Below are 11,622 nucleotides of genomic sequence, written 5' to 3'. Positions count from 1 at the left end.
GAAATAAGGACAAGAAAAAAATCTGTACATGTTCAGAATAGGTACAGCCTAACTACATGGTACACATCAGCAACGACGTAACTTTTTCCTGAATATTTTTGATCTGTGAGTGGTTGAATCCATGGATGGAGAACCTGAGGATACAGAGACCTGACTATATGTTACATGAGCACTAGTTTCCATGTATGGAAATTTTTCTTTCCTCATCAGAACAGAGATGAAGAGTAGAAGTATTAAATTTCTCTATAACCTAAATACCATTTTTTTCTCTGCTAACCTCCATCTGCTTGCTGTAGCTACTGGAGAAAAATCACATCACTATGAAGACTGGTGCTACGTCTCATGGACTTCATCCTCAACTAAGCCTTCAGGGCTTCATTTCAATTTTTTTTAAATTCCTGTTACTTTTTAAGTCGTCTTTTTTTTTTCTTGTCAGTTTCTTGTGGCATTTTCACCCATCAATTATCCTCACCTTCATCTCTCTCTTTAGCCTCCCTACCTCACTCCTACATCCTCATGGCTTGTAAATCATCATCACCATCCCACTGTTTCCACATGTAACCATCTTTTTTTTTTTTTTAGCTTTCTCAGACTATGAGATATGTTTTCTTCTATTCATTCATCACTCCCTCTAGGACAGTCTATTTAGCTGAGCCCTTGGTCCAGGCCTGCCAGTCTGTTCAAACACCAGATTCTATTGGCTAACCCTTCTCTCTTCTGTGTCTCAACAATAAATATTAACATGTGGCTCAAAATATTAACATGTGGCTCAAAATTATATGCAATATAATTATATTTCATTAAATATATCACTTAGTATATAAAATTTAAATCCTATTGTAACTTTCTAATATAATTTTCTATAGTATAGTGTTAATATTAGCTGATAACCCTTTAAAGTGGTATTTTGTGCCAGATACTCTTCTATATGCTATATACATTTTAAGTCATTGAAGAGCAGGGAGCTGGGTACTTCTCTGATTTAATAATATATTAACGTATAGTTTTGTGGGGTTTCTTTCCTTCTTTACCCTTTCATTTTAGACCAATCCTTTATATCTGGCTAAGCTGATTTTCCAGATGCCACAGAACAAGTCTACTAAATTTATGGATACTGTTATTTTCACACTATACAATTACGCTTCCAATCAACGAGAAGAATATCTACTCCTCAAGCTTTTTAAAACTGCTCTGGAGGAAGAAATAAAGTATGTATATAAACATATATGTAAAAATACCAATGGACAGATCCTTTTGTTAGTGGTGGCTATCTCTGATTTACTAAAATAATTTTAAATGATTGTCATAAGTTATTCATACCTATTAAAATATATCATGTTTCTTGAGAAATTTCTACATTGTTTTAGATATTTCAGGTACAACTTTCTCCCAGCAGTGATACCTTTTCTAATGCTAAACTAACTTTCGATTTTGCAACTATACAACTGAAAACAAAAAGCCTTTTGAAAGTCAGTGAGAAAATTTAGCTTAATTAAAATTCTGTGAGTAATAAAGCTGTAAATGAATGAGAATAAGGATCTCTGCTAAATAGCCTTCCCTTCTTGTTGGAACTCAAGGTTTTTTTTAATAATTTATTTTCTGACTCAGTTAATTAAAAAAAAAAAAAAGTATAGGTAGCTATAATGAATGGACCAGAAAAAATATGTGAGAAATGCCAATTAGATGGACCTTAACTGCCTTCCTGACTTCTAGATACTTGAAGCTATGTTAGTTCCTATAGGTCTCTGAAGCAAATTAGCCAGGTACCCCTGACATCAGGGTATCTATAAGCCAGCACGAGAAGTAGGATTTCTGAGAAATAGTAATGCTATGCAGTGGAATAAGGTAAGAACTAAATGAATGATACACATAGTGTAACAGATCAGAGGGATAGAAAGAAAAGTTCCAGTTAGATCAATTGATAAAGTTTTTTTTATTGCCCACATTCTCTATGCTGTACTCCATATCCCTATGACTGTTTTGTAACTACTAATTTATACTTCTTCATCCTTTCGCCTTTTTCACCCTGCCCCTATCAACTGATAATGATTTGATGGAAGAGGAGGTAGTTGGCCCAGAACCTTAAAGAATATCTATAGTTTTATAAGAATAAATGGGAAAGAGAAATAAAGCACAATGATGATCGAAATAGCATGGGCTAAGGTACAAGAAAAAGAAGTAGATTAGTGTAGCCAAAAGTTGATTTAATTAGTGACTACCAGGAAATGAAGCTGGAAAGATAGGTTGGGCCAGATCATGGGAGGCACTGAGAGGACAGGCCCAAGTGCTGAGGCTCCTTTTACTTTCCAGGAAGCCGTGAAGGTTTTTGAGACGTTTATACTGATAAGACCACATTGGGTTTTTAGAAGATTGATCTGCTGGCTGTATATGAACAGGATGAATTGGAGCTACACAGGTCAGAGAAATGATGAAATGAGAAGGAAAAAGATAGTTTGAATTTGTAACACACTAAGTAAAACATGTGGGTGAAAACATCCAGCAGAAAACTGGAAATTGAAGACTAGCTCCCAGGAAAGAGAAAGGGATTAGACATTGAGATCAGAGGATAGGTTCTAGAGAGATGGTCATTGAAGTTGTGCATGTGAGTGAGATCTGAGGGGAGAGCATGTAGAAAGTGAAGGAAAAGAATTAAAATGTGGGGAGAGGAGACTGCAAAAGAAACACAGTGAACAACTAGGTAAGGTAAGGACCAGAATATGGCACTCTCAGACCCTAAAGGGAAAGCAGGTGGAAAAAGGAGAACAGTAGTCAAGTGGGAGGCGGGTGAAAGGTTACACAGAGGTGAAAGGAAAAGGAAAGAGGGAAGGTCATAGGAGTTGGCAAACAGAAGTCAAGAGGAGTTCTCTCAGCCGTGTGATATAGCACATTGCATAGAATTTGAATGGGACTTGAAGAAGTGGAGATAGTTCATTGGATCAGAAATGTTTTTTTGAAATTTGGTAACTAGATGGGAGTAAAATACTTGTGCAATGTCATCCAGTATTAGTCTTGGTCCATTTTCGGTTCATTCCTGCCTTCTAGATTGAAATTAAGGCTGAGAACTTATTTTGAAATCCTTAAATTTCTCAAGAAACACTCATCTTACAAATGATAGCTTCCTTTTAAATCACATCATCTTTGATCTTCAGTGGAGAAAAATATAGCCCCACGAAGCCCTTGCTTGCTAGAGAGAAGACACACTGTCTGTTTTAAATTCTAACCATAAAGGGAAGCCATTTTGTTTTGGTTTGGGCTTTTTTAGATCCAAGGTGGACCAGGTACAAGACATCGTTACTGGTAATCCCACAGTCATCAAGATGGTCGTCAACTTCAACAGAGGTGCCCGCGGACAGAACACTCTGCGCCAGCTTCTGGCTCCAGTGGTGAAAGAGATCATTGATGACAAGTCCCTGATCATCAACACGAACCCTGTAGAGGTGTACAAGGCTTGGGTGAATCAACTAGAAACACAGACTGGAGAAGCCAGGTAACAAAGCCGGGAAGAAATTGGTTTCATCATCATTTTTACATGTGTATTTATATATATATATATATTCTTAAACTCTCTTAAGCTCTGTTAAAACAAAGTTTACTGTTCAAAATTCATTTTCAATCCGAGATGTTACCTCCCTTTAACATATCATGCAGGTCACATTCTTGGACTCTTGCTCATCTTGATAGTACTTGATATTGTCAAATATCAATACCAGTTGATCCCCACAGCCACAACTTTTATAATTCTCTCTCTTGGTTATTCTTTGTGTGTTTCTAACCTAGACTTAGAAATGATGTGCACTTTCTCTTCATCTGACAATACAAGCTTTTTTAGATTTACTAAGTGAGTAACTTTAACGTGTAAGCATCAACAAGACAGGGGGGACTGGCTTGTTCTAGGTGGTGTTTTCCTGCAAAAGGATGCCTTGTGAAATCATTAAGACGCACAGAGAATTTCATGGGTAGTCGTCACAGCACTGTTTGTAATAGCAAAAGTTGGGAAAAGTCAAAATATTTAGCTTTGAAGAATTTGTTAGATAAACATTTGTAAAACACATAATGGGGAATAGTAACTATTTAAAAAATAGAAATATATTTACTGGTGTGGAAAAAGTTCATAATATAGTTTTCATTTGCAGTTAAGTACCATAACCCATTTTCTTTAAAAAGATATGCATGTATACACACCACACACACACACACACACACACGCACACGCACACGCACACACACACGTAGGATCTGTATGGGATGTGTGTATACATAAACTGCATTACAACATTACACCCATGATTGTGTGAGGTCTGTATATACACATGTATAGAGGAAAACCCAGAAAATTATGGACCAAGATATGAAAAGTGGTTATCTATGAGTCTGCATTTTTTTTGTGTGTGCATATATGCTATTTTTTCTGTAAAGAATATACCACTTTTTATAATTTTTTTTAAGGGAGAAAAAAAGTTAGCCGGGTCTGTGTTACATGGGTCTGCTAGTTGTTTTGCCAGATGAGCTCAGAGACCTAGATTTCCCTTGCTCTGCTAGTGGCAGAGGGTACTGTCTAGGCCCGTGAGGCCTCCTCTCACTTAAATATTTTGTCATTGGAGTCAGTGGGCAAAGTCCAGTTCACTATACAGAGCTTGAATGTAGAACCAACTTGGCAAGGACACAAATACTTGTATCTAAGCTTCATAAAATTGAAAACCTTTGTTGTGTTTTTAGCAATCTGCCTTACGACGTGACCACAGAACAAGCTCTAACATACCCAGAAGTACAAAATAAATTGGAGGCATCCACTGAGAACCTGAGAAGGGTCACCGACAAAGTCCTAAATTCCATCATTTCTTCCCTTGATCTACTGCCGTAAGTTGTATATGTAGCAACTTTAACATTCTTTGCTGGAAGTTCTTGAAATACTACATAAGTAAGATAAACTCCAGTAGTGAAGATAGGCGTTTTCTCTCATCTTGTGTTTGCTATTTTAAACATTTGCCTACATTTGCATTTTAAATTCATAACTATTCTCCAAGGAGGGAATAGTACAAACCAGTACTCAGTTACTATCATCTGTGGAAGTCCTGTGATTCTGTTACCATCTCATTTTATGTTTGATTTTTAGGAAAATGCTCAGCTTTAGTTGACTGAAACAATTGCTGTGTGTTTCTTCCTCACTTAGCCTTTTCCATGATTTTCTTTTGTCATCTGTTTTACATGTAGTTATGGATTGAGGTATATAGCCAAAGTACTGAAGAATTCGATCCATGAGAAATTTCCCGATGCAACAGAAGATGAGCTATTAAAGGTAGATTTTCAAGGGTAATTTCACCATAACTTCTCTTGGGGATATGAACCAAAATTACCAACACACCATTTTGTAAGATTTTTTCCTTGCATGGCAATTTATAATAAGCTGCAGGTCTTCTATTTCTAATGGCTGTCAAGATTATTGATTATGCTGGAGATCTTACACATTATTGAGATTCTTTATGTTAGAACATTTTGGGGGCAAGAGAATATTTTTCACCAAAAATAATTTTTAAACTATGTTAGTAATGTGTGATTATATTCACTACCTTTATTTAATTCCTTGTTAGGATTCGGGTCAAAATAATTTGCTTTCTTGGGAAATGTCAATTAATATTTACTCTAATAAAAAACCCAAACCCTTGAATTTTCTCTCTTAAAAACAGTCTTTTCTTCTGCATCACTTCAGATTGTCGGAAACCTCCTGTACTATCGGTACATGAACCCAACTATTGTAGCTCCGGATGGCTTTGATATTATCGACATGACAGCCGGAGGCCAGATAAATTCTGACCAAAGAAGAAACTTGGGATCGGTGGCCAAGGTCCTTCAGCACGCAGCCTCTAACAAGTTGTTTGAAGGAGAAAATGAGCATCTCTCATCAACAAACAATTATTTATCAGAGACATATCAAAAGTTCAGGTGAGAGGGGTCATTACTTTTGGAGAAACATGCAAGATGGTGGAGAAGAATAGTGTAGGTTCTATGCCCAGATGAGGAGTTGGGGATGAGGGACAGGAACCTCAAACGGCTCCACACATTTCTTCTATGAGGAAAGAGAAAGGAGGTTACTTCTGTCTGGTGTTCTCCATCCCAACGCCACCCCCAGTGCCACTGTTACATTGAATCGTCCCCATATGTATGATTTCTGCTGTAGATAAGATGAAATATTTGTTCTTGTTGGTACGCTACATGCTTACAGTACTTAGAATTTAAAAAATCAAAATAGCTGATTTTTACTTTGTTAAACTTAAGAAGAGATTTTGTTTGGTTTTGTTTTGAAGAACTTGTCCAATCAGGAAAAACTTGCTTTATCTGCATCAAACAATAGTAGAAAACTGAGTGTTCGGTTTTGAAAGGTTAGGAAGATCCAGCTTTTATATTTGTTGGGGATCATGTGTGTGGTTATGTTGTTCTGTTCTCAAACCTTTACTAATTATTCGTGTAAGACTGAAGTCTACTGACATTTAATGCATTTCCAAAGCATTTCAGTAATCATTCCAGAGGACCATGAAAGCAGTGAGTCTAGCAGGAAGAGCCACTCACCCTGACGCTCTCTGAGGAAGCATGTTCATCAGGGCATTCATTTTTTCTCTTGTCTGCCATTCAGTCAGTAGATCATAGAAGTATAACATAAATGTGGCCTCTTTCACTCCTCACTTGAAAAATGATAATTTCTCATTCCTCAGTTTTCTTCTGGATTAGTGATTTATCTACTGACAAAGAGAGCTTATGATTATTAATCTCTATCTGGAATTTATGGCCTCTTGTGAAAAAAAATCCCCCAAGTCCTCTAACTACAGGAAATTTCGATTTCTCAAGCTGCTAATTTTAGGTTTTCTCACTGACTAAAAAAGTAATATCCATTTTCCTGCAAGCTCTTATCTGCTATTACAGCCTCCCTTTACTACTTTTTTCCTCAGATTATTCCTATCAACCATCTATGTCCCCAACTCTTCCTCATTTAAAAAGAAACAAAACCAAAAGCCACCCCTCACCTCTTAAATTCATCTTTTTTTCCTCTTCCACTTATTTATCCTTTGTGTACCTCAGCAATCCATGAAAAATTATAGCCAAAAAAGTGCATAAGAGCAATTGTCATGTGGGAATATGCTCCTCCCCAACCCGAGCATGGATGCCTGCCATTTAACCCCTGGCCTTAGGGTGAGAAGGTAGAGATCACTTCTGACATATAAGCCATGGCCACCCTTAGGAGATATACGAAGGATGATTTGAGGCATACGAAACATTTACAACTTTATAAAATGTGATACCTACTCTCCCTGTGCAAATGTCCTCTCCTAAGCCATGATCACAGCATGGCTGGCTTTCCTGATCTAACTATAGCTTAAAATAGCAGACTTCTTAGAGTCTGAATCCTAGAGGATGGACCATTGTACACATTTATGTGTCTATCTTTAAGTCTTACCATCAGCCAGCAACTGTTGTTTAGGTCAACAAAGACTAGAGTAGGCTTAACTCAAATTTTTGTCAAATTAGTAACAGAAGCTCTGAAGGGTTGTTAGGTTGTTGAAAGCCAAGGAGCTTATGCCATTTAAAGTAGGAAATGTGATTGTTTTTTAGATTGTTTTCTCCAGAAATATCAAGGAATATCAGTCGACATTTTTGTGTAAATTTCAGGGGCCATTTAAAAAAATTTTTTTTTAATGACTTGCCCATAATTTGATTATATCGAATCACTCGTAAGGCCATTACTACTTTCTCCATTCCTTTCCAAGGAGCTGGGTCCAACATCCAGAAACATAGACTTAGCTTCCACAGTTAGGAACCAGCCTACAAGGTGCTATAACAAGTCCCCTCAAAGTTTGGGGTAAAGAACAAAGAGCTTGCCATCATTCAGGATTTCCTCACTGTTTATGAAGCTGTTTAACTCACCTATTTGACTGTCTTAAGACTTTTTTTTCTTTGTTAGGAAATATTTCAAAGAAGCATGTAATGTCCCTGAGCCAGAAGAAAAGTTTAATATGGATAAATACACAGATGTGGTGACAGTCAGCAAACCAGTCATTTACATTTCAATTGAAGAAATCATCAGCACACATTCAGTAAGTGGGGTTGGAGAAGGGTCTTAGCAACGGACTCATGGTTCAGATGCCTGTTTCTTGAAAATGCTTAGTCTCTCTACAGGGCTTACTATAAGCTTTGCTGATACTCATATTCTTAATCCTAAGAAACCTTTGATTATCTATCCCTGACTCTTATGCATTAGCAAAACTCCTCCCAAACAAGAAAAGTTTACTTTTTCCATGACCCATTTACAAAGTCAGATGATGCACATGCAGTTTAAGCCCTGAGCAGGGGGCCGGCCTCTCTCCCTTTCAGGAATCCTCTCAGCTTTTCCTGTAATTTTCTGGGAAAACGAGAATGTTTTTTCTATTCTAATGTTTGGATGTAGAGGAAATAAACAGGCTGCTTAAGGTCAGGGAAGAGAAAATACCCACATCCAACAATAGCCTCTTACAAAGACTCACTTCTACTGTTCTGAAAACCCCATTCTATTAGAAGCTGGCAGTTTCAGTCTGTGCTGTGTTATAATGTCTCCATTTGGTTCTCATGCAGATATCACCACCATGAGCCATTGCATGTATTAAGCGTTTTGGGGGGGCAGGGCAATTTGCTTGGCATTGGGACACTTTAGATGGCTTTTCAATTATTTAAAGTAAAAAGAGTGGCTAAGCATTGGGAGAGTTTTTGTTTGTTTGCTTGTTTTTTAAAACCAGTTAGAACTTGTTTCCTGAAAAAATCTAGGTTCTTAAAAGGTAACCGTTTCAAGAATACTTTTAGACCTTACTACTCCAAGTCAAGTCCTGGAAATGGGTGTGAAACGTGCCCCAGACCTTTCAAATTAAAACCTTCATTCTAACAAGATCCCAGGTGATTCAGATATACACAAAAAAAAAGTCAAGAAGCCCTGGATTAAAGATGCACTCAACTTCGGAAGATACACACACTCAACTGGGGGGAAAGCCTAACAAATACACTCTTCTCAAAGGTCTTACCCCTTCCCCCATCACTTGAGATATATAACAAGTGGCAACATTAGCTGCTCAAAATTTCAGTTTTTATTAAGTTCTTCTAAGAAACTAAAGCTTGACTGCAAGTTTGGAAGAAAGATAGATCTACTTTTGATTTTCCTCTTTCAGAGTTGGAACAGGGAACCTCCTCAACATTTGCAACGAGCTCTCCACGGGTATTGTGGGTGACGCTAGACAAAGGCACGTCTGAATGACCAGCTGAAGGAATGAGTTGGTTGATTACACAAATAATGTATACTTCTTTTCTCCATATAGAAACATCCCAAATCACAAAGAAAACATATCTATCAGTGTATCATTTGCAAAAATAACTCTAACAAGCAAGTAGACTCATTCATATTTGGACAATAACCCATTCGTCCATTTCTGTGGTAGAGTATCCATCTCAAAGAAAATGTCCACATGTTGTCTGCACATTTGCTGAGGGCGATATCCTTATGCAGAAAAGTGCTGGGAGTTTTTTTTAGAATGAGAGAATTTTTTCCCACGGACAACAGAGAGAAAATGTTATTGCATTAATTTAGACTGTTACTGTTTAAGGAGAAATAGTCTGTTCCTTTTGTTAACAAAAATTGAAAACAGAATCCAATCCTGGGAAACGTAGCCTGAGTGATTTGGAATTCTTTCATGTGTTAGGTTGGAAGCAGATGTAATAACATGAGAGTAATATAATTGCAGAGGAAGACTATCTTGTTTACTGTCTGTCTCAAGTGAAGAGGTGTCCATGCAGACACAAGCATGACAGCACGACATGCCAAGCCCATGGCCACATACTTGGCCCTTGTTCTCTAAGGAATATGTGGAACCTCAAAATAAGCTCTTTAATGAGACATTTTCAGACAGTTTAATGTTCTGTAATTATCAGAATAAAGGGGAGAAGCTGGCTCTCCCTTTCTAGAGACAACAGCCAGATTAGCTGTCTTATTTCTGCAGAGGACAGGAACATAAATTTATCCATCTTGCTTATTTTATTCTTATCTCTGACTACCTTCTCCCCGTCCCCAAATTATCCAGTGTATGACCCTTCCAGATTTCATTATGTCCTTTATATCACCTCTCCTATATATATGTCTTTCTTTAAATCAACTCTCCTTTAAAAAAAAAAAAGTGTATATTTTTGCTTTAAAACAAAATAGCTCTCACTGTAGTGGAAAAACTAACATGCCTTGCAATAAATGGAAACGTTAAAAGTAAATAAATATGAAAACTGAATAGTTGCTTCCTTGAAGCTAAGCATCTTGAGGCCTCCTCTCCCTTTCTTAAAACCCATTTAGCATGTGTCTGGGAATGTTAAGGAAAACTCAACATTGAACACATACTCTCTCTACTAATCTTAAAGACTAAAAGAGAATGGAAAAGGAAGTAACCAAGGCAGTGTGGTACTGGCCTAAGGATAGACATACCAATCAAAGGGATGGAACTGAGAAACTAGAAATAAACTTTCAAAGTTATGGTCAATTCTTTTTCAACAAGGGGCTAAAACTGTTGATTGGGAAAATAATAGTCTTTTCAACAAATGGTGCTGGGGCAACTGGAAATCCCCATGCCGAAAATGAAGTTGGACCCCTTCCTTCAACCTTACACAAAAATGAATTCAAAATGGATCAGAAATCTAAATGTAAGGACTAAAAGTATAAAACTCTTAGAAGAAAATGTAGTAGATCTTTGTCACCTTGGACTACACAGTGGTTTCTTAGCTGTGACCAAATGCAAAAGCAACAACAAAAAAAAATAGATAAATTGGACCTCATCAAAATTAAAAACTTTTGTGGTATAGACAGTGTCATCAAGAAATTGAAAATATAACCAAGGGAATGCGAGAAAATAATTGCAAATAATATATCTGATAAAAGACTTGAAGCCAGAATATACAAAGAAAACTTACAACTCAACAAGACAAATAATCGAATTTAAAAACGGACAACTGTACATGAAAGAACATGATCAATAGAGTGAAAAGGCAGCCTACAGAATGGAGAAAATATTTGCAAATAATATATATGGTAAGTGCTTTTGTTCACAAATATGGCGCCAAAGGCAAAGAAGGAAGCCCCTGCACCTCCTAAAGCTGAAGCCAAAGCAAAGGCTTTGAAGGCAAAGACAGCAATGCTGAAGGGGTCTACAGCCACAAAAGGAAAACAGAAGATATGCATGTCACCCACCTTCTGACGGCCCAAGCCACTGCGGCTCCGAAGGCAACCCGAATATTCTCGGAAGAGCGCCCCCTGGAGAAACAAGCTTGACCAATATGCCATCATCAAGTCCCCCCTCCCTGACTACTGGGTCAGCCATGAAGAAGACAGAAGAAACAATACACTCATGTTCATTGTGGATGTCAAGGCCAACAAGCATCAAGTGAGATAGGCTGCGAAGAAGCTCTATGACGTTGACGTGACCAAAGTCAACACCCTGATCAGGCCTGATGTAGAGAAGAAGGCATATGTTTGTCTGGCTCCCGACTACGATGCTTTGGATGTTGCCAGTAAGATTGGGATCATCTAAACTGAGTCCAACTGGCTTATTCTAAATATAAAAATTTTCCACTGTA

The 11,622-nt window shown here is 37.4% G+C and overlaps 1 protein-coding gene and 1 pseudogene across 1 annotated transcript in view; both read left to right on the top strand.

Moving 5' to 3' along the window:
• The window catches only part of IQGAP2 (IQ motif containing GTPase activating protein 2), a 266,860-nt gene that overhangs the window by 232,377 nt on the left and 22,861 nt on the right, over positions 1 to 11,622 (top strand). The window contains exons 23-29 of the mRNA XM_023520410.1: positions 1,045 to 1,208; positions 3,263 to 3,487; positions 4,717 to 4,857; positions 5,212 to 5,296; positions 5,708 to 5,940; positions 7,952 to 8,104; positions 9,183 to 9,234. Coding sequence (XP_023376178.1) covers positions 1,045 to 1,208; positions 3,263 to 3,487; positions 4,717 to 4,857; positions 5,212 to 5,296; positions 5,708 to 5,940; positions 7,952 to 8,104; positions 9,183 to 9,234 — 1,053 coding nt within the window. The remainder of the gene's footprint in view (positions 1 to 1,044; positions 1,209 to 3,262; positions 3,488 to 4,716; positions 4,858 to 5,211; positions 5,297 to 5,707; positions 5,941 to 7,951; positions 8,105 to 9,182; positions 9,235 to 11,622) is intronic.
• On the top strand, positions 8,118 to 11,610 carry LOC111729460 (annotated as a pseudogene).

This window comes from Pteropus vampyrus, unplaced genomic scaffold, assembly GCF_000151845.1.
Source record: "Pteropus vampyrus isolate Shadow unplaced genomic scaffold, Pvam_2.0 Scaffold262, whole genome shotgun sequence".
Classification (NCBI taxonomy): domain Eukaryota; kingdom Metazoa; phylum Chordata; class Mammalia; order Chiroptera; family Pteropodidae; genus Pteropus; species Pteropus vampyrus.
Note: the sequence above shows the minus strand (reverse complement) of the source record. Positions and strands in the feature narration are given on the sequence as shown.